Source organism: Garra rufa, chromosome 1 (genome assembly GCF_049309525.1).
Source record: "Garra rufa chromosome 1, GarRuf1.0, whole genome shotgun sequence".
Taxonomy (NCBI): Eukaryota; Metazoa; Chordata; class Actinopteri; order Cypriniformes; family Cyprinidae; genus Garra; species Garra rufa.
Window position 1 is genome coordinate 45493637 of NC_133361.1, and position 24435 is coordinate 45518071.

The 24435-nt window shown below is 35.7% G+C and overlaps 1 protein-coding gene across 1 annotated transcript in view; it reads right to left on the reverse strand.

Moving 5' to 3' along the window:
• Positions 1 to 24435, reverse strand: part of kcnh4a (potassium voltage-gated channel, subfamily H (eag-related), member 4a) — a 47252-nt gene that overhangs the window by 16869 nt on the left and 5948 nt on the right. The window contains exons 2-9 of the mRNA XM_073841459.1: positions 11856 to 12089; positions 11344 to 11475; positions 11103 to 11227; positions 7567 to 7828; positions 6808 to 6965; positions 5471 to 5678; positions 3205 to 3399; positions 2834 to 3033 (exon numbers count right to left, since the gene is read on the reverse strand). Of these exons, the coding sequence (XP_073697560.1) occupies positions 2834 to 3033; positions 3205 to 3399; positions 5471 to 5678; positions 6808 to 6965; positions 7567 to 7828; positions 11103 to 11227; positions 11344 to 11475; positions 11856 to 12089 (1514 nt within the window). The remainder of the gene's footprint in view (positions 1 to 2833; positions 3034 to 3204; positions 3400 to 5470; positions 5679 to 6807; positions 6966 to 7566; positions 7829 to 11102; positions 11228 to 11343; positions 11476 to 11855; positions 12090 to 24435) is intronic.

Consider the following 24435-nt stretch of genomic DNA (forward strand, 5'->3'; position numbering starts at 1 on the left):
ATAGATAGATAGATAGATGATATATAGATAGATAGATAGATGATATATAGATAGATAGATAGATAGATAGATAGATAGATAGATAGATAGATAGATAGATAGATAGATAGATAGATGATATATAGATAGATAGATAGATAGATGATATATATATATAGATAGATAGATGATAGATAGATAGATAGATAGATAGATAGATAGATAGATAGATAGATAGATAGATAGATAGATAGTCAGACAGACAGTCAAATGATAGACAGAGAGACAGACAGACAGACAGACAGACAGACATAGATAGATAGATAGATAGATGATATATAGATAGATAGATAGATAGATAGATAGATAGATAGATAGATAGATAGATAGATAGATAGATAGATAGATAGATAGATAGATAGATAGATAGATAGATAGATAGATAGATAGATAGATAGATAGATAGATAGATAGATAGATAGATAGATAGATAGATGATATATAGATAGATAGATAGATGATATATAGATAGATAGATAGATAGATAGATAGATAGATAGATAGATAGATGATATATAGATAGATAGATAGATGATATATAGATAGATAGATAGATAGATAGATAGATAGATGATATATAGATAGATAGATAGATAGATGATATATATATATAGATAGATAGATGATAGATAGATAGATAGATAGATAGATAGATAGATAGATAGATAGATAGATAGATAGATAGATAGATAGATAGATAGATAGTCAGACAGACAGTCAAATGACAGACAGACAGGCAGACAGACAGGCAGGCAGACAGACAGATAGATAGATAGATAGATAGATAGATAGATAGATAGATAGATAGATGATAGATAGATAGATAGATAGATAGATAGATAGATAGATAGATAGATAGATAGATAGATAGATAGATGATATATAGATAGATAGATAGATAGATAGATAGATAGATAGATAGATAGATAGATAGATAGATAGATAGATAGATAGATGATATATAGATAGATAGATAGATAGATGATATATAGATAGATAGATGATATATAGATAGATAGATAGATAGATAGATAGATAGATAGATAGATGATATATAGATAGATAGATAGATAGATAGATAGATGATATATATATATAGATAGATAGATGATAGATAGATAGATAGATAGATAGATAGATAGATAGATAGATAGATAGATAGATAGATAGATAGATAGATAGATAGATAGATAGATAGATAGATAGATAGATAGATAGATAGATAGATAGATAGATAGTCAGACAGACAGTCAAATGACAGACAGACAGGCAGGCAGACAGACAGATAGATAGATAGATAGATAGATAGATAGATAGATAGATAGATAGATAGATAGATAGATAGATGATAGATAGATAGATAGATAGATAGATAGATAGATAGATAGATAGATGATAGATAGATAGATAGATAGATAGATAGATAGATAGATAGATAGATAGATAGATAGATAGATAGATAGATGATATATAGATAGATAGATGATATATAGATAGATAGATAGATAGATAGATAGATAGATGATATATAGATAGATAGATAGATAGATAGATGATATATATATATAGATAGATAGATGATAGATAGATAGATAGATAGATAGATAGATAGATAGATAGATAGATAGTCAGACAGACAGTCAAATGACAGACAGACAGGCAGGCAGACAGACAGATAGATAGATAGATAGATAGATAGATAGATAGATAGATAGATAGATAGATAGATAGATAGATAGATAGATAGATAGATAGATAGATGATAGATAGATAGATAGATAGATAGATAGATAGATAGATAGATAGATAGATAGATAGATAGATAGATAGATAGATAGATAGATAGATAGATAGATAGATAGATAGATAGATGATATATAGATAGATAGATGATATATAGATAGATAGATAGATAGATAGATAGATAGATAGATGATATATAGATAGATAGATAGATAGATAGATGATATATATATATAGATAGATAGATGATAGATAGATAGATAGATAGATAGATAGATAGATAGATAGTCAGACAGACAGTCAAATGACAGACAGACAGGCAGGCAGACAGACAGGCAGGCAGACAGACAGACAGACAGATAGACAGGCAGACATTTACGCCTCTGTGTATTAATTGCCGAACGCTGAACGCACGTGATGGACGCACGTGATGGAGATTTACTACTAATCAAAGTACCGACATCGTGCAATTAATCGTGCAGCCCTACCTATAGGATTTTTATAAGAATATCTCTAAGTTTACTTTAACAACTTTTAAATTAGTAGCCTATAACTTTTTCAATTTTAAAGTAGCTTCCCCAACACGTACCCAAGATCAGCTTGTTTCCGTTTTAATTAGATATAGGCCTTTTCATTGTGGGCAATCCAATTACCACCGCTATAACAATGACAGTATTCAGCATTAGCGTAAGTCTCAGAAAGCCATAATTAGCCCATTGAAAGTAGATGTGACCCAGATCTGCGCTTGTGAATTGTTCTCCATCTGATGATACTAGTATGTTATCAAACTCTGATGGGGGCTTTTACGTGCTTAAAAAATACTTAATTGGGGCTCTATATATAACCCTTTATACTGTGCTGTACTGAACTCCATAGAACACTTTGCACTATATGAAAACAAAGAACCGACCTGAGCCTCCACTCGATTAAATATTGAAGATAAAGCAAGTGAATTTAGCTGTCATGTCACCATGTAAACATTCATAAGCAGTCATATGCTCCACAGTCTCCACTCAAGAAGCACGTCTTAGTACAGTTTGTAGGGTCTCACCTCGTTGGCGTTGATGCCATTGTTGACAGACCAAGTGGTCTGGAAGTACTCCAGCATGCGCTGCTTCAGCTGTTGGGGCAGGCGATGTACACGGATAAAGTCCTTTAGATCCTTCATGCGTGTGTGGTAGAGGGAACGACGGGAGTACATGCGCTGGATGATGGCTGTCACGTTTCCAAACACCACCGCGTGCATCAGGGCTGCGAGAAGAATGCGAGATAGCGAGTGAGTCTTGAATAATTGGCTGTCTGCATCTTAAATTAGATACTGAACTTTCTGAAATGAAACTATATGGTTACCAAAATGAGGCTCTCTTTGACCTACAAACAAGCTAATTATACATTAGGCCTGAAATGTGCTGGTGAACACACCCCCGATAAGCATGGTACAGATGGAGAAGATCTTCTCAGCGTCTGTGTTGGCACAGACGTTTCCGAACCCGACGCTAGTCAGACTGCTCAACGTGAAGTAGAGCGAAGCGATGTAGGCGCTGCGCAAAGATGGACCGCCAACTGTACCATTCGTGTAAGGAGTCTCCAGACGCTTGCCCAACTCCTGTAGCCAACCTACAGAGGACAGGGAACAGTGGAAATAGAAGAAAACAATAGGGGATTAAAACATCAACTTCATAATGGCTAAAACATTCTGTATTCTAAAAAATACTTGACAATTGACATACACTACCATCCAAAAGTTTCTTGAGGATCAAATCAACATAAGAGAATGATTTCTGAAGAATCAAGTGACACTGAAGACTGGAGTAATGATGCTGAACATTCAGCTTTGGCATCATAGGAATAAATAACATTTTTAAATATACTGCTGTTCAAAAGTTTGGGATCAGTAAGACTTTTCTGTAAGAAGTTTCTTATGCTCATCAAGGCTGCATTTATTTGATCAAAAACAGAAAAAACAGTAATATTATGAAATGTTATTACAATATAAAGTAATGGTTTCTATTTTAATATACTTTGAAGTACAATTTATTAATGTGAGGCAAAGCTGAATTTTCAGAATCATTACTCCAGTCTTTAGTGTCACATGATCTATCAGAAATCATTTTAATATGGTGATTTATTATCAATGTTGAAAACAGTTGTGCTGCCAATTTTTTTTTAAACCTGGGATACTTTTTTCAGGATTCATTGATGATTAAAAAGTTAAAAAGAACAGCATTTATTCAAAATAGAAATCTTTTCTAACAATATAAGTCTTTGCTATCACTTTTTAAATCAATTTAACACATCCTTGCTGAATAAAAGTATAAATAAATAAAAAATAAATAAATACATTTACTGACCCCAGACTTTTGAAAGGCAATGTATATTGTTAGAAAAGATTTATATATTTTTAAAAAGATTTTTAAAATGTATTATTTTTTAAATAAATGCTGTTCTTTTTAACTTTTTATTCATCAAAGAAAAAAGAATCACAGGTTCGAAAAAAAAATATTTCTAAAGCATCGTGTGAAAAATTCAGCTTTGATCACAGGAATAAACTTGATTTTAATGTACACTACCGTTCAAAAGTTTGGGCTCAGTAAGACTTGTAATAGTCTTTAAAGAAGTCTCTTATGCTCATCAAGGCTGCATTTATTTGATTAAAAATACAGAAAAAACTGTAATATTGCAAAATGTTTTTACAATATAAAATAAAGTTTTTTAACATACTTTAAAATATAATTTATTCCTGTGATGAAAAGCTGAATTTTGATCAGCTGTTACTCCAGTCTTAAGTGTCACATGATCCTTCAGAAATCATTCTAATATGCTGATTTATTATTAGAATGATCAATGTTGGATAATATCAACAGTTGTGCTGCCAAATATTTTTTGGAACCTGTGATTTTTTTCCAGGATTCTTTCATGAATAACAAGTTTAAAAAGTACAGTGTTTATTCAAAATATAAATATTTTATAACAATGTAAATTCAATGTAAATAAACTTTTAATTATTAACTTATTACATCCTTGGTGAATAAAAGTATTAATTTCTTGAAAAAAATAAAAAATAAAAAATAAAAATGTACTGACCCCAAACTTTTGAACGGTAGTGTATATTAAAATAGAAAAAAAATATTTTACAGTACATTGTAATAATATTTTTTACAATATCTTCAGTATTTTTGATCAAATAAACGCAGCTTTGATGAGCAGAAGAAACTTATTTAAAAAACACTAAAAATCTTACTTATTCTAAACTTTTGAACGGCAGTGGATATTCAAATAGAAAATAATTATTTTAATCTGTCATAATGCTTTTATGACGCAAGATTAATGTAAACACAGCCCACTGTGAACACACTTGTAATTCGCTTTAAACTTTTCTTTTATGAATGATTATTTTAAGTGAAGTTTAAGTGTGTGTAAGGATTTGGAAACAAGCAGAGTACGGTTGTTTCTAAAGCATGCAGTGCAATCTGCTGTTTAAAACTAAGCTCAGAATCAACTCGAGAAAGAATCACGATGCATTCTGAAAATCTAAGAATCGATGCTGAATCATTTATCGATGCGCTATGCATCGACATATTTTCCCAGCCCTACTTCTTTCAAAAAAATCTTACTGAGCCCAGAAATTTCAAATGATAGTGTATTTAACTGGCATCTTAATACACACAGAAACCATACTGCGCCTTACCGATGTCCCAGGTCAGGGGATCATTGCTGGCAAGCTCCTTGCGTCCAATGACGTACCAAACACATGCCAACCAGTGTGCCAGCAAGGCAAATACAGACATTAGTAGTGTCAGAACCACAGCACTGTATTGAGAATAACCATCCAGCTTCTGTAGCAAGCGCAGGAGACGCAGCAAACGCACAGTCTTCAACAGGTGCACGAGGGAAGTCTATAAAATAAACATACACATTAAGTACAAACCATCAAACCATCAACTAACAGAAGGGAAATGATCAACTAACATTCAGTCACAATCAAATAAATGTTGTTTTTGTGTAGCAGGGGCGTTTCCTCCCACGAGGCAAAGGAGGCAGTGCCTCCTCCAAATATTGGATAAGAAAAAAAAGTGTAGTACAAAGATAAAACAATGCAAATATTACAAAATATAACAGTAAAAAGTGTATAAATCACTTGTTTTTCTAATGAAAAACTGTCTAACAGCGACACCAGCAGGTAAAGTTACAGTGGGAGTCCGTGTCTCTCTCTCTCGCCTCCCCTCAGCCCATTGAGTTTCAACAGACCCCCTAAGCATGTGGTTGGTTTGGTGGGAGGTAATCGAGAAAGAATGGGGGAAAGTCATGTAAGAAGCGATATGATTGAATATATTGGTTATGTTCAGCCGTGATTGGTTCATGCAATACATCCCGCCTCTTGTGTTCATGCACGTTCCTGAATCAGTCTGAATGAACAATATATTGTCATTAATGGGAAGACTAATAAAAAAAAAAACTAAGTAAACAACTCACACACGTAGATATAATCACTTTGTTACGTCAAAATAAGACTTAAATTGGCCTGAAAACACGATCTGTAGGAGTTTTTAGTGAGTAATCTTGGGGAAATTTAAAGTAAATCTCTGTGTCTGTGACCAATATTTACCAAGCTTTGATGACTGATGATCTGAAAAATTCAAAATTGTTAAAAGTTAACTTTTACAAAGAATAGCTGAACACAAGTTCACAAGTAAAATATATTGTTTAAATGGGTACTGCCTTGAGTTATTATTTTGGAATAAATGTAAGATTGTTGAGATTGGCTTTTGTTAATGTACAAATGCAAAATGTGACTGGGACATGAATTAACATTTGATTAAAAAAAAAAAACTTTGAGGACTTTGCCTCCTCATTTCAAAATACAACTGCACACCACTGATCTATATGGTTTACCCTGCATTAAAAAAAAACTGCTGTAATGTACAATAAATTTGATTAATAAATTGGATGAGTCACAAAATGACCTAACATAGCATAGAACAGCCATATTTGATAGAATTTAGAGGTTTAAATATTAATTCTCACCACTGAGATGTTGAATAAATACAGCAGGTCAAAGGGCAGAGCAGCGATGAGGTCCAGCACGAACCAGGTAGTACAGTAGTGCAAACAGATTGAGCGTGCATCATAAACCACCTGACCCGCAGGCCCAACGTAGGTGGTTCGAAAATTCAGAATGATATCTAGGGAAACAGATGAACACAAAAGCAAGCAAATTTAGAAATATAATTTGTTTACAGCACTCAAAAACCGAATATTTCTCACCAGAGCCCTCACGAGTTCATAAACAGTGCCCCTTCAATCAAACACAAATATTGACTGCGAATGCATAAATATTAAAATCCATGCTAATTAGAATGATGAAGCCTCGTACATGCTGGACTGAATAAATATTCATGAATTCTGTTCTGTGCGGATCCCTATTCGATGGTACATTTAGTCCCATCAACCAATTATTTTACCACATCTGTGAACATGAGGTTTATTAAATTACCCAAGGCTTCAGGTCACAGAGGAGCTTCCGTATTATTATTTTTTGTTAAATAAAAAGAGATTTAGTTTTATGCTCTGTGTAAAAACCTGATTATATCGGGAGTGTGGATTTGAAAGTCTTGGTTGGGAGTGAGGGTGTGATTGTCACTTTTTTAAACATGTTTAAGGTGAAAGCAGCTCTGAGCTCTGCAGATGTCGGAAGGTAACACCTTTTAAAAATGGAACAGAGGTGGAAATAAACTCCTAAAAGGAGATATAGGACACGATATTCCATGAAATCACAGCACACACCTAGGATGAAGAGCATTTCCACAGCTATGTCGCTGACAATCGTGGTTCTGGAAGTGGAGTCGCAATCCGGGTTGTCAGGTTCGCTGTCATCAGGAGCAGAGAAGCAGACATTGTACGGGACTGTGACAGCTACGTAAAATGTCGCAAGGAGGATCAACCAGTCCCACAGTGCTTTGCACACACTGTAATGAAGCAAAATGAAGCGGGATTTCTGCACCGACGCCACCTTGTATTCTGGAAGAGTTGGCTGTGAAAAAACATTCTGTGGAAGACATGAAAAGAAGCGTCTTTTTATCTATACTCCTACACTCCAAACATCACGCACTATACTGTGAAAATAAGCAGTTTAAAACTAAGATATAATCTTAGATGTCATTTTTACTAAGAGTCTCGAAAGTGGAAGCATTTCTTTTTTTTATGTGCAAGCAAATTATTTGTCAGCAGTTGGTGATCTGAGTGTTAATTATAAATCATAAAAGCCACATTCAATTTCTTCTCAGTGATTCAGCCTTTTAGCCTGTAGTACCCTGACTTTAATCATGGCTGTGAATGTGGGCCATGCTGTGCCCGTGTTATTAGAGTTTTTAAATTAACTGGTGACCCAGCATGCCCAAATGCGCAATGTGCATGTGCTGTCACCTCATTAAAAAGAAAAAACACAGTAGCCTAATAGAAATGGTTTCTTGTTACATTAAGCATGAACCAGTAACCTTTTAAAACACTGGGTTATGACGGACAAAAGTGGTCTACCTTGTTACCACAGATTGACCTTCTGCTAAAGTTTTGTTCTAACAGGCAAAACCATCTGAACTAGATAAAGTTAACTTCACTGTATTTAAGAAGTTACTTCAAAACTAAAAAAGAAGATATTCACAGAAGTATATAAAACAAATCTCACAGACTCTCATCTTCATGGAAATGAAAAAGTAATGTCATTAAAAAGTAATTTGTGCTTTAAAAAACATGGTGATATCAAACACCCCGCTTTGCCAGTCCATAGAAGGCTACGCTTGATGTTTTATGTTTGTGAGTGCACAAAATCTAAATGTGGATTAAATCATTTGCCCTGGAGATACTGGAAAGTATTGGATTCTCCACACTTGCAGCATTCAGAAATAATATTAGAAAAGCTTAAGACATCCAGAAAAGGTGCAGGTACAGCTCATAATGACACAGAAGGAACTTTTAACATTTGCTGTGAAATGCCAGGGCAGCTCTTAATGCTAATTGTACCTTACCACAAGAGAGAATCTCCTCAGTTCCCTGATTCTGATTCACAAGCTCTTGATTCTGATTGATTTGAGTAAATTGCAATTATATTTCTTTGCTAAAGCTGTAAGTTATACATGGCAGTATTTCATATTGATTCAAATCATAGATTTCAAATATTCAATAAAAGAACTGGCTTGAGAGTCCTTCGTTTTGGAAATGTGGTTACGCTGGTCGTGCTCTATGTTTGTTTTTGCTTACAGTTCACAAGGGCGTCTCAAGTAGAGACCTCCTTTTATCATTCAATACAGACTGCAAACTCATAGAAAGAACCTTCTAACTTTTAATCTATGAAGTTGAGTGAAGTGTGTGAGTTAGCAGAACAAGGACAATTACAGTACAAATACATTCACGCATCTTTTAAAATAGAGTAAGAGCATAGAGTACAAGAGTGTTCTATGGATTTTAACCATCAATCGTTCAAATGAAGATCAGACAATCAATATTTTTAGTGTAAAATTTTGCCATTTCAGACACACAAGACTTTAAAGGGATAGTTCTTTCAAAAAATGAAAATTCTGTCATTAATTACTCACTCCTGTCATTCCAAACCTGTTAAAACCTTCGTTCATCTTCTGAACACAAATTAAGGTATTTTTAAGGTATTTTTATATTTAGACAGCAACACAACCACGTTCAAGGCCCAAAAAGATAGTAAGAGCTACGTGAAAATAGTCCATGTGACATCAGTGGTTCAACCTTAATTTTATAAAGCTACGAGAATACTTTTTGTGTGCAAAGAAAACAAAAGGTTCAGAAAGCTTTCAGATTTCATCAAACAGAAGAAGAACAAAGATCTTACGGGTTTGGAACAACATGAGGGTGACTAATTAATGACAGAACTTTCATTTTTGTGTGAGCTATCTCTTTAAGAAATAAGTATAGTATGTTCAATATTTTTTACCATATTAAGTGCTAGCTAATCTTATATTGATAGTCCAAACTTTTCTGGCCGAAAAGACAGCTTTTCTTGCCTTATTCTTTCATGAATATGTTGGAATTGTTGTAGCTGTCATGCAACTGTGAGTCATGTCTTCATCACTGAAAGTTCAATAGACGTGATTTCTAATTGAACGCCGGTTGTTTACATGCAATTTATTAAAAGGGATTTACAGGTGGGTGTTCAGTGACTTGTAAGGATTTTGAAAACGATGTGTTATTTTCTATGCTTGAGGACTTTTTGTCCTGTACAAAAGCACTGTTGTCTGAAATTCATGTTTATTGAAGTAAGTATCGTCGGCTAGACGTAAATATTGAATATTCTGCTAGATATCAACACAATTCCAGACATTAAATGAGGCTGACCATTTCATTTTAACAGCTACAGTAGACTTCTGTTTCATCTTGTTAGCTGGAAGTATGAGAACCTTTACTCTTTAAAAGTGTCAACAGTTTGTAAGGTCAGTCATTACAGAACTTAATGGAAGAGAACAAGTATCTCATCTTCATATGCTGCACTGAAAAAAAAAAATGCATTTTCTTTATCATCTCATCCATTTTCTTATCCAGGAAATAAATATACTTAAAATAACAGATATGAGAAGCAAAACTGTGTGATGAAGCATTTTAATTTTCATGGAACACATTTCTTAAAGTCCTAAGTTTATTTTATTTTTTATTTTTAGCATACATTTATAATCATATTAAATAACATTTTGAAAGGTTTATGCTTAAACTCTGAAAAATGATTGATAACTGTAATCCTGGACCACAGTCATAAAGGTACATTTTTGTCAAAGTGAGATTTATCCATCACCTGAAAGCTGAATAAATAAGCTTTCCATTGGTGTACAGTTTGTTAGAATAGGACAATATTTGGCCAACTATTTGAAAATCTGGAATCTGAGGGTGCAACAAATCTAAATATTGAGAGAATCACCTTTAAAGTTGTCCAAATGAAGTTCTTAGCAATGTATATTACTAATCAAAAATTATGTTTTGATATGTTTACAGTAGAAAATTTAGAAAAAATCTTCATGGAATATGATCTTTACTTAATATCCTAATTATTTTGGGCATATAATTTTGCCATACAATGTATTGCTGGTGTTACTCATGTCTGGTTCTGTGGTCCAGGGTCACAATTTTGCTAATCAAACATAATATTTAGTAGCTGCACTAATTTTTCCTTCATTTATAACCTAGATACCATATTACTTGTATGTGCAACATATTAGGTCAATATATCAGAATATTGATTCTGATTTACTACACTAAAACCTCCACAAAGGTGAGTGCGAATAATTGTGGTTTTCATATCTACTTACCTTTGGCAGCTTCCTTTTGCTCCTATTGGTGAACTGACAGGTCAGGTGGTACAGAACGCTGCGACCACGCTCACGAGCTTGACTCAGATGAGTTCGACCGGACTTCCTGTTGTGAGTACCATCCTCTGACACAACAGAAAACACATACACAGTAAGTAAATAAAGTGTCAAAATTACAGATGCCAAAATAATAAAATAACAACTATTTTTGGATCCAACTGGCTCACTGCCAGTCAGTTACCTTCTGTGGTGGAGCCAGGATGTGATTTGCCATACGAGTCAGTGATGTTTTTGAAGGATAAGAGAAAAAGAACCACTTCTCCTTTCTCGTTTTTAATAGGGACAATATCCAGCAGACACCAGAATGCAGTACCTGGAGTCACAGAACATTTCATTGTTTAATACTGTAATATAATGTAATTTATTCCTTCTTTAGTGTCACCTGATCCTTCAGAAATCATTCTAATATGCTGATTTGGTGCTCAAATTTTGTTCTTATTATTATCGAAGCAAATCAGCATATTAGAATGATTTCTGAAGGATCATCTGACACCGAAGACCAGGATAATGATGCTGAAGATTCAGCTTTGCATCACAATTAAATTTGAAAATGATTTCAAGCAGAAAACTGTTCTTTTAAATTGTATTATTACTGTTTCACTATATTTTTGATGGTGAGCATTCAAAAACATAATCGTTCCAAACTATTATATTAATAATTAATATAATAATTACACAACGAATGTTCTTTACCATTCTTCCTGTAATAGCGGACCTCCGTCTGGAACTCTCTCTGTCCTTCCAGGGTTTTATCCACCTGCTGAGTGACCCTCTCGCTTGTTTCCTGTCCGTGCAGGAACTGACATGTGCATGTCTTCTTCATTACCTCTGTACGTGCGAACCCGGTAAGCTCGCAGAACCCATCCGAGCAGTACACGATGGGGTACCCGCGACTCCCCTGAGCATTTCCCAGCAGGAAGTTACTGTCTGTACACACCAAATATAGACACACAAAGGAAAGAATTGGAAAATGGTGAGATGTAAAAAAGTAATTTGCTTTGCTTTTCATAAATGTACAAAACAAATTAAGGATTTTTATCAAATAGAACAATTTATGCCATATACTGCTCATTCTCGCCTTCTCATTATCAAGTTAATTATAGATTGCCTGTCTTATTCAGAATTCTTTAGATCACTGGTAGAAAACTCAAAGATGTGTGTACTGTTTCCATGGCAACTTTGCTATTCATATCTCCTAAGTTTTGCAGGGGTGGAGATTATATAAGAATCGATTGACTGTGGGTGCATATGAGTGTATTTGTAAAAAGAAAGTATTATGGTGGCCTCTGCTTCTGGATTCTAAACAGTCTATTTAGGACCCCAAACTGGGTAGCACTCTTTGCCCTAAAAAGTCCATTCCCAGCAAGCAATTTTTGGTCTAAAAGACGTCTATTAGCCGTGAAAACACAGCCCAGACGTCTAGGCTAAAACAAGTTTGTATTTGGGCTGTCAGTGAAAATTTAATAGACGTCTAAACATATCCCAATATTAGACTAGTCATCAATTAAAAAAATAAAAAAAATTGAACCATAAAACCTTGTAAACGTTGCTGAGTTTGCTTACAGGATGGAATATCATACATCTAACTAGTTATTTTGCCAAAAAAAATGGCATGCAACCAAATTCAAGGTTATTTGGACTGGAAGTGGGTTACACATAGCCGGACTATATCGGGTTTATAGTTAACCCAGACGGTGAAATGACGACTATTTATTGCTGGGTTGGAGGGCTTTGAAACACGAAGTGTTGACGTAAATTCAACTGAAACAGGAAGACAGGGCAGGACATATCAAGCAGTCCCGCCCCATTCTTTTAATAGCCAATAGTGTTTCGCTTATATCACAGCTTTAGCCAGAGCCGTTGAGTTCAGTAAAGCCGCATTTGACAGCTTATGACAGCCACAATCTCATTAATTTCTCTACCAAAATAGCACAAATGGGTCCGATACATTTTGTGGTCTGCGCCGACTCACACATATGATCTACTACCATACTTTATTTGCCCCAATGGAAACTTATTTACACTCTGAATCGTTTTCCTAGCCCCTGGCCTATATAGTGCATTACATGCCATTCACCGTAGTGACTGGTGCTTTCGAAGCACTGATTAGTGAAGCTTAGTGAATCAATTTGACAGAAGTCACGTGATTGTAGTATGCTTCATCATGTCATAACTGTTTCGAAACATTTGGAAACATTTAGAAATGTCAGTGGTTTGCCATTGGGGGCGATCATGCGAGTTTACTGAGCCAGTGTCTATGGTTTTTACCTGATCTTGGATCAGTTGTAGACATTTTTAATGAGACATTTGTGTAATTGAAAAGATGAGAAGAAGATAGTCACTTGCTGGCCTCTATATCGAAGCTGTTATAGAATACGTATTTACGTATTTGTAATCCTAAAAATTTGTCACGCACAGAAACCTTGCACACTGCTATAAACAGCTTAACCAGCTGGTTGGCTGGTCTTAGCTGGTTTAAACTGGAAGTAGCTGGTTTAAGCTGGTCTCCCAGCCTGACCAGGCGGGGAAAGTGGCCAAAACCCCTCTAAAACCAGCCTGCTGACCAGCTATAACCAGCTAAAACCAGCCAACCAGCCTAGGGTAGAGAGGAATGAGAGAATACCTTTTATGTGCACCTCCTTATTAATGAGCTGCAGGATTATCCTGGGTGATTCAAAATTTACTTCAAGATGTCAGTAAACTTTGATGCTTTGTTAGCATTATTGGAGCTACATATTATAAAGAAGACCACTGATTTCTGTCAACTTAGTGTGCATGGACCTTTACAGTGATTTGTGCTGCGAGACGAAGTGGATGAACTTGACAGATGCAATTCTGGACTTTGGCGTTCGCTTGTACGGTGGCTCTAACCTGTCAAACACCTCTCAAAATGCTTGCTACGGATGCGAACATGCAAAAAATCGAACCCAATCCGAAATTTTTATGACGGATGCAAATTTCGGAGGCAGTGTGCAAAGGTGATTGACATAAAGTGAGGTTGTATTTATTTTTTAACCTGCGAAAAAATCGGACGAAAAATCCAGACAATGACCTTTACACAAATTTTAGCCAGCAGGCGTCATTAGTGCGTGGTGTTTTCTGAGTGCTTTAAAACGTTGAATCCTTTTGCGCAGCAATTGTCTCAATTGATTCGAAGCTTCAACAGTTTAGTTTCTCCCATCACTAATTTACCATACAGAAAATACTAAACCTGTGAACAAGTGACCAATTGCAGCTTCAGCATCTATTTATAATGCAAGCGGGCGGAACGCTTCGGATTCTAGAGAGCATTTGATTGGACAGAAAGTTTGATGAGAAGCTGAAGTGTTAAAATCGTTGATCCATATTAGCGAAGAGAGACTGTACATTTGAATCTTCATCTTCATCCTCTAAATGCGATTTATCATTGTTTTGGAGCACACTAGTTTATAGATAACCTTAAGACTAACATCCCTGCTAAAAAAAAACAGCTAAAACCAGGCTGGTCTTGGCTGGTTTAAGCTGGAAGTAGCTGGTCTCCCCGCCTGGCCAGGCTGGTTTTAGCTGGTGGTTTCCCAGCCTGACCAGCTATGACCAGCTAAAACCAGGCTGGTTTTAGCTGTTTTTTTTTTCACCATGGATATTCATTCTTAAAAACATCAATTATGTTTCAGGGTGACATAATGTTACCAATCTATTGGTTCAAATTGACACTTCGCAAAGACCCATACCTCTTAGTTAATGTTGCTATGTCCGACAAGCCATGCCGTTCTCACGCAGTGAAAAATACATCGCAGAGCAAAGAGGAAACTGACAATGTGCAGAGCAGATTAGGCTACTAAACAAAGTCTTAGCTGGGGGTGTGCGATATTGACAAAAAATTATATCTCAATATTTTCTGTGATTTTATCGATAGCGGTAATTAGATAATATTTTTCTGAGTGTGTTATTGTGCTGGTATATCTTAAGGACTACCATGGACATCTGACTCCGGGATTTTTTTATATTTTCCATATTCTCTGTGGTCAGTTCACAGCAGTGATAGAAATTAATCTGTTCCAATAAGTTTAAATTGATTTTTACCTTTTATGGGCAATTTTACCATTATAAAGCCATTTTTCTAAAAGTGTGCATCATCCTCTTCAAATGCTTACATTTGGTATGTTACAAAGCAAAATGAAATAAATTTATCTTTGCAATGCAGAGGGAACATTTCAGGTAATGTTTTGATAAGGTCGGAAACTGATATTTGGAATGACTTTAAAATGAAAAGATACTTTAAATGTGAAATTAAAACCGCCAGCAGGTGGCATCAAATCGCTGTCAAGAAGTAAGTCATTGCGATTGAACCGAATCATTTAAACGGTTCATTCATTCAGGAAATAAACACCGTGATGTTGCTCAGAGAAGCAAACAGTGCTGTGGCTATTTAGAATGGTTTTTGTTGGTGAAATAGAGCAAAAACAGGAAATATGGTGACTAAAACGTAAGTCTCTTAATATTAACTTCTTGTTTAATTAACTGTTGTGCAAAATCAATATCACATTTGTAATCATGCTGACTTTGGGAGAAAAAAAATGCACTCTTCGTGTGATATTAACTATATGAAATAATATATATATATTTTTTTTTCTGCCCCCATATTTTAAATTATACAATTATTCAACCGCGGAAAGATGTCAATACACACCATTTTTGAGTTTAATGCTGCGTTCCAGGCAGGTTTTTTAGCTTGTAAATCACGACTTCAAATCACGACTCACGACTATGTAGCATTCCAGGCAAGGTCACCCCAAACTGCCTGAGTGCATGTATTATTATTACATTATTATTAATTTGTTTGCAACGTTATATTGTCCTAAAGTCTATTTTTTCACTGTGTACCACTTGCATAAACACCGCACCTGTAGGTGCTGACCTTGTTTCGCGGGCTATGTGACGTCAGAACTCGGAACTGGGAGTACATTGATCTAGTACGAGTTCACGGGTGGGAAGTCACTGGTTTGACTGCCGTTCGAATGCACTTTCACGGGTAGAAGGTTGGAAAAACACGAGTAACGGGTTGCCTCGAACACGGCATAAGTCCACTGAAGTGAATCTACTCTCCTGTCTGGTTTGTTTGTCGAACAAAATGGCGGATTTGGCATTATGATTGGTAAGAACGCCTGTCAATCAAACTAACTAAGTCATTTCCGGTCAACTGTACTGTACCGTAATATGAGCGTACTTTGCTCGTTTTCTCCATAGATATATATACATGATGTATATATATCTATGGTTTTCTCTACATAATACATTCACAATCGAAAAAAAGTGTTGTTTATCTAAGAGGACTAAACGTCCATGTATACCGTTTCAAGAATGACAAATGCCAGTTTAAAAAAAATTGCGAGTAATTCGGCTAAATATGCGCGAGTCATTGCTATGATTGACAATAATAACCGGACAAACATCTGACAATCTGATGTCAAAAAAAGAGCTTAAATGATTCAGATTAAATACAGAGTAACAAAACTACAGCAGTAACAAGTATGTGTTGGTTAAAAATAGGCTATTTAATAGATTTTACAGTTCAAGATAAAACTTAAAAGATAAAAAGATTACTAATTTTTTTTTTTAAAGATTCAATTTTATAAAGTATTTCAAATTCCTATCGATTCATATTGAGTGCATTATTTAATTATTATACCATAAATATTTAACGTATTTGTAGTGAACTATATTAGTATTTAAATAATTCACCCTTATAGTCTGTTTGTGTGTGAGCTTAATGACTTTCTGCACTTGCTATACTATATACTTAAGGGCGGTAAAAGTACTACAATTTATTATACTAGTAATTTTATGAGAAATCGAAAAGCAAGACGTCTTGAAAATAGAGGCAGCTGCATAATAAATAATCATCTGCTGCCATCTATTGGTTATATGCGGTAATTCCATATTATTTTAGCTTGAGCACCTGCCCTTTTGGCTCCTAGTGATCAAAGTGCCCTTTTTTTAAGAATTTTTTTTTTGTAATAATATAAAAATTAAATATTTATAAAAATAAAATAAAATAACGAATTCGCGACAGCCTGCCCAATCGAACTATTAGTAAAATTAATTAATAATGTTTTAGCTGTAAATAGAATGACCCTCGTGATGACCTTTCACGTGACGACCCCACCCGGAAGTTCAAGACAATCATGTTTAAAGTGCCCCTATTATGCCATTTTAAAGGTAGTTAATATTGTTGTAATAGTCTCTTAAAACAGGTTTACATGTATGCAAGTTCAAAAAACACTTTAGTTTTCTCCAAAATTAGATTTATTTTTACCCCGTTTCTAAATGATTCGTAAACGACTCGTGTGAAGCAGTTCGAAGAATCAGTCTCTCTAAACCCCTCCTTTCAGTGAGCCCTCACCGCTGTGATTGGTCAGATGGTGCAGTCCTTTTGGATTGGTCTACCGCTACAGCGCAAAAACGAAACGCCTATTGGCATAACTGAATGACAGCTGCGGAGACCTGTTAATGCATAGAAAAGATAGCCTCGATTTTACCCTATCAATTCGAGCCGGAGTCTGACGATGAAACTGTTGAAGTGTCACATCGACAAGAAACTGTTTTGCAAGCACGACCGGAGCAGGACGTTTCTCAGTGGGTGTCATATGTTACAATTTGCTTTTGTAAGCGAACCGGACACATCTCTACGTTGTGAACTTCAACACTGTACAATCCATAACACTGCGTTAAGCCATCGTTTATCATTATCATTACTTAAACTAATAAGGCAGACAGACAGTCAAGCTGCATCAATCACAAGACTTTTTAGACTACATTGCACTCACAGCTGAACAACAGAACTACAGAAACGCAAGTTAGCCGGTTACCAAGACATGTGCGGGGTTGTTACACACCATAACGTACACAAAGACGTATTTTGAACGATCGCTAGAAAATACAATTATTAATCATACTTACAGGTAGAAGTTCAGAGGAGCAAGCCGGTCCAAATAAACTGGGCACTGATCCATTTTTTAAAACCAAGCGTTTGGTGAATCTCGCGTTGTAACGTTACTCCCCAAGATTAGAAAAGCAGTCATCAGTAAAATGACGCGAACACAACACAAGATTGGCATTGGACTGCTGAGGTGTTGTTGAAAAAATGAATGTTAACCACTCATTCTTGATAGTTTCATCTTTCGGAAGGGCATATAAAACAAATTCACTCTCACAGCGCAGGGCGTCTTCTTGACATGATGTAATCCACTTGAAAATGGTAGGCCTACTGTTTGTGGGCGGGCAAGTTGTTCGCGAAATTGAACGTGGGCGGACATTACGCAAATGTGTAGCTCGTGACGTGTGGCCGTTACAGAAAAAAGATTCGAATTGCTGACGACTCGTTTAGGCGAATGTGAGCCGACTCTTTTTTTTGTTAGACAAAAACTTTATTTATAGTGCACTGTCGGCGTCACAACTTTGCAGATAGTTTATGTTCACATACAGCTACATGACACACTACATGAAATATCATATTTGAAAAGGCATAATAGGGGCACTTTAATCATGTTTATAGCCGTTCGTGGCTGCTGGTAAGTGGTGTTTTCACCAGGTTTAACGTTACTTATTATTATAAGAATGACGTGAAGAAAAGAGATTATGCACGAGTATTTATATTTTTTATAGTTTGTGCATGTGTAGTCTGCTCTGAAATAGCTGCCGATAATGTTAATATCGTCATGTAAAAAAATCGTAAATCTATCGTAAAGGAGAGGGCTCCTGCAGGTCCTTAAAAACTCCTCAATTAGGTTGTGTCAAATTTAAGGCCATAAAAAGTTTTATATATGTTAAATAGTATAAGAAAAGACTTAATTATAATTTAGGTCTTACATTTGGGGACGGAAATACGAGAATCGCTATAGGGCTGGATTAAACTTCAAAAGGCAATGATGTCATTGAATAAATATGCACGCTGCGTTTCAAAGTCAAAACGCGGCACTGATGTCTTTATATGAATGAATCTGAAGGTACTTGACTGTCCTCAGAAATGTGTCGTTGGCATTTTCATTTCATGTATGATAAAACAGCGTTAATGCTGCTTTGTGTTCAGCCGTTCCCATGGAAACCGTAGTATTTCAGCGCTCCTAAAGCGCCCCCTCGTGACAGAGAATGAATTTTTATTTCCACATTTTTCAGCTCTTTATGGTCAAATTATTGCAATTATCGACCTAGTTTTTATGCAGCAAACACATAGAGTTGTAAATGTGAAAGATGTTAATGTGCCTTCTAAAAATCTAAACAATTAAGAAAAATATAATAAATTATAAACTCGATTTATCCCTTTTAATGGTATAAAGCCTGAAATTCCATTGTATACGATATTTTGTTTTTGTGTGAACCTGTATCTGAATTATAAATCATGCCATTTTATGCCTTAATATTCTACCGTCTACAGTCTTACAATACAATACATCAGGGGCCACAGATATTTTCAATAGTGACCACACAAGAGTTTAATATAACAGCTGTTCTTTATTATTGTGTTTAACAGAGAAGAAAATCTTTAGGTTTGACAATTTAATACACAACAATTTCTAATCAAAATTAATAGGTCCAAAGAAAATATTTTTAAATCTTTTAAACATTAAAATGGTCTTTTATCTTCTGTTTCTTTCTCAGAACTGCTTCACAGCATTGGCTGCTAGAAGCCTCTGTAATGATATGTATATCAGCAAGGAATGTGTCACAATATACAGTACAGTTTTGCTGTACTGATGTTTTGAGCACAGCCCTATTTAGAGAGACCCTTTTATAGTGATAAAAATAATTCTATTGTTTGAGTCCTGAACTAAACATAAATGCAATTAAAACTTTGAATAATGCATTATTTGTCTTATTAATGACATTGTTACTTATTACGTAAGTAACTGGATGCCTACAATGAGGTGATGGACCCGAGGGGCTCTTAAATGCCTTGTTCCAGGTGCCCTTTTTATACTTTGAGCACCTGCCCCTTTAAAGGTCTCTGCACGGCCCTGCACAAGTGGAAATGTATTTGTGTAATTGTTTGCCATTAATGAACAAACATACACTGAATTATTTTCCACTTAGCCATTCAGAAAAGCTTTGATAAATAATCTTAATGGAAAACCATTATTAAACATTGTTAACAACATGTAAGTGATCAGTCTCAAGTTACACTTTACACATCTCCACAAAGCATTTCATCCATCCATCCATGCATTCAGTTGTTCCTTCCTTTTGTAAGGATCAATAGACAGCGCTGGTGCAGAGAAACTATAAATAAAGCTTAAGTTAAATGCATGACCTCACCATCAACCTCGGCACAAAGAACAAGCCTGGTGTGAGCGCTGCATCTGCGCCACTGACATAATGAACAAATAAATGAACGAGAGTATGAGAATATGAACCGACTGAGGTTCCTAAATGAGCAAATAAAACTATTCAAGGGGGGGATCGGATTTCATACACTTACTGAACTGATATGCGTACATATGAGAAATGCACTTGATATCTGATAGGGCTTCACTTCATCTGTTGCTAATTTTATTTTATACAGTGATATTATTGATATAAAATTATTCTGTTACAGTCGACATACAAGATTGTACTTGAGATTGCCAATTTGTCTGCCCGCTTTTTAATGTCTAGCATTATCACATGCTGGAATCTGTCTGTGGTATCAGATAAGCTAGAAAGAATGCTGTGTGTTATACTACTCTAAATGCAACAAGGAAAATATGCTTAATATCCACCTGTAGAGCTAGATCAAGACCAAAAAAGGCCAAAATCAGACATGAAGTCAGCATTATAAAGAACACTGTGCTCTTAAATTCTCCACAGAAACTTTTCAGGCAATGGTGTATACATAAAACTACAAAACACACACACACACACACACACACACACACACACACACACACACACGTATATATATATTTTTTTTAATATAAATGTAAAAAATATAAACATTTTTTGTTTAATGCTACAGGTTCAGAACTGGCCACAAAAATTGTTCTGTGTACTGTACTCACAAATTATTTTATAGAGAGACTAAAATTGATGTTCAAACTGTGTGTGTTTCATCACACATCCAGTCTTTTCCCCATCAACCCATTCAAATGCACACTGTTAATGCCGCAGAAGCCAACCATTTTGACAGATTCAGCTTTCCAAAGATGGTGAGATGATAGCGTGCAACTGACAGCTACGAAAACTATCATTACGTGCTGTGGCATTAAGGCAAGATGTTCTTGGTATCTGGTTGCTATGGAAATATATATTTAAAAAAAAAAAGAAAACATATGTCAGTGTGCTTATTTCTGTCGCTGAGGTTACCAGGAAACTGTGTCTACAGTTTATTTTGAATAGAAACTGTGAAAACAGGTCTATATCCGTGCGATCTAACTGAAAATATACACCCGCACATAAAGAAATTGTTTTTTCAAAATACCTGCTATGATTTTTCCACTCTTATGTTCTTTTCTCCAAAATGACTAAGAGTACAGTACACAAATAACTGGCAAATAGCAGGATGAGAAACTGATAATATATGACGCTACCTAGGCTTTAATTGCCAAGAGGAAGCTGCTAATAACTGTAAGCAAAACACACACACACACACACACACACACACACAGATGCTAAAAAGGAGGTAATAGCAAGCCAGGATGCTACTGAACACACACCTAAAAAAAAAAAAACATGACATGACAGTGAGTTTTTTTTACTCCTAGTCAGAAAGGACACATTAAATAGATCAAAAGTGTCAGTAAAGACATTTATAAGATTAGAAGAGTTTTCCATTCCAAACAGACACTTCTTTTAGGGTTCCTATTCAACAAAAATCCTGAAAAAAAGTATCAGTGTCCACAAAAATAGTAAGCAGCACAACTGTTTTCAACTTTGATAATAAGAAATGTTTCTTGAGCAGCAAATCATCATATTAGAATGATTTCTGAAGGGTCATGTGACTAAAAACTGGAGTAATGATCCTCAAAGTCAAACGATTATTTAGGTAATCGAGTAATTGGACGATTATTCTAACGATTAATCGAGTAAACAATTTTTTTTTATGATAAAAATAGACAATAAAAATAGGCGTAATAATTGTTTACACTTTACTGCGCAATCTAATCCTTGTTTAATATTGACTACACAACATTTAATTCAAATGTCCACTTAATCTTTAATATTTGGCCATTTCTTTACGACAGAAATGCGCTCATAATTAAAACTCATATATTAAAGGAACACTCCACTTTTTTTGGGAAATAGGCTCATTCTCCAACTCCCCCCGAGTTAAAGGAGAACTCCGGTGTGATATTGACCTAAAGTGTATTGAATCATGATACCGAGTGTGAACGTACCTTGCATATCTCATCTCGTCTTGTCCACTGCAGTCCGAAATCTGGGGTCAGTTAGCCGATGCTCACAACAGCTTGTCAATGAGATCAATGGGGCATCGAAGCAGTCATGTAAATAAATCACTGTTTTACGCCATTTACGAGGCACAAAGTAGCGCCACACTTCATCGGTAGACTTCCAAGGGCCCCGACATTTAAAACGCGACATTGAAAACTCATAAAAAGCACCGGTAGTTTATTTACGAGAAGATTTATACAGACAGTAACTTCAAGGAGTTTAGCGATCGCCGCCATCTTGAATGTAGTCACGATAAGTCGAATGTCGAGCACGAAGGAAACTACAACCTGATACGTTGAAAACCTGATACGTTCCTTCCTGCTCGTCACTCGACTTATCGTGACTACATTCAAGATGGCGGCGATCGCTAAACTCCTTGAAGTTACTGTCTGTATAAATCTTCTCGTAAATAAACTACCGGTGCTTTTTATGAGTTTTCAATGTCGCGTTTTAAATGTCGGGGCCCTTGGAAGTCTACCGATGAAGTGTGGCGCTACTTTGTGCCTCGTAAATGGCGTAAAACAGTGATTTATTTACATGACTGCTTCGATGCCCTATTGACTCTCATTGACAAGCTGTTGTGAGCATCGGCTAACTGACCCCAGATTTCGGACAGCAGTGGACAAGACGAGATGAGATATGCAAGGTACGTTTACACTCGGTATCATGATTCAATACACTTTAGGTCAATATCACACCGGAGTTCTCCTTTAATAAGTTGAGTTTTACCGTTTTGAAATCCATTCAGCCGTTCTCCTGTTCTGGCGATATCACTTTTAGCCTTGCTTAGCATAGATCATTGAATCCTATTAGACCAATAGCATCACGTTCAAAAATGACCAACGAGTTTCCATATTTGTCCTATTTAAAACGTGACTCTTCTGTAGTTATATCGTGTACTAAGACCGGCGGAAATGCAAAGCTTAAATTTTCTAGGCTGATAAGATTAGGAACTACACTCCCATTCCGGCGTAATAGTCAAGGAAGTTTGCTGCCGTAATATGGCTGAAGCAGGAGCAGTAATACCACGCAGCACATGTGCAAATGCTAAACTAGCTGGGAACTCATTTCTGATAATACTCCGCCTGCTTCGTCCATATTACGGCAGCAAACTTCCTTGACTATTACGCCAGAATGGGAGTGTAGTTCCTAATCTTATCAGCCTAGAAACTCGCAGCTTTGCATTTCCACCGGTCTTAGTACACGATATAAACTACAGAAGAGTCAAGTTTTAAATACAACAAATATCGAAACTCGTTGGTCATTTTTGAACGCGATGCTATTGGTCTAATAGGATTCAATGATCTATGCTAAGCTATGCTAAAAGTGATATCGCCAGAACAGGAGAACGGCTGAATGGATTTCAAAACGGTAAAACTCAACTTATTAACTCGGGGGGAGTTGGAGAATGAGCCTATTTCCAAAAAAAGTGGAGTGTTCCTTTAAGCCTGCATCACATTGTCACAATTTTGCAGGACGATGAGGAGTGGAGATGGTAATGCAGGAAACCGGAGTAATATAAACACTGATATTTATTATGAAAATAAACGTAAAACATAGAGCAAAACAAAACAGAAGAAACGTTAAACCAAAACAAACCAGGAGACACAAACATCATGTAACATTACATCGACGGACAAAAGGGAGTGAGCAAACACAGACTTAAATACACAGAAACCGGGGCGTGGTAACAAACAAGATAACAGGATAACGAGGGGGAAATACAAATATGGGCATGAACAAACCAAATGGAAACAAAACTAGAGGGGAAGACAAGGACTAAACCATTTACATATGAAACATGGGGGAAAAACACTTGGAAAACAGAACAGAACAGGACAAAACACAGACATATTCCTGACACACATAT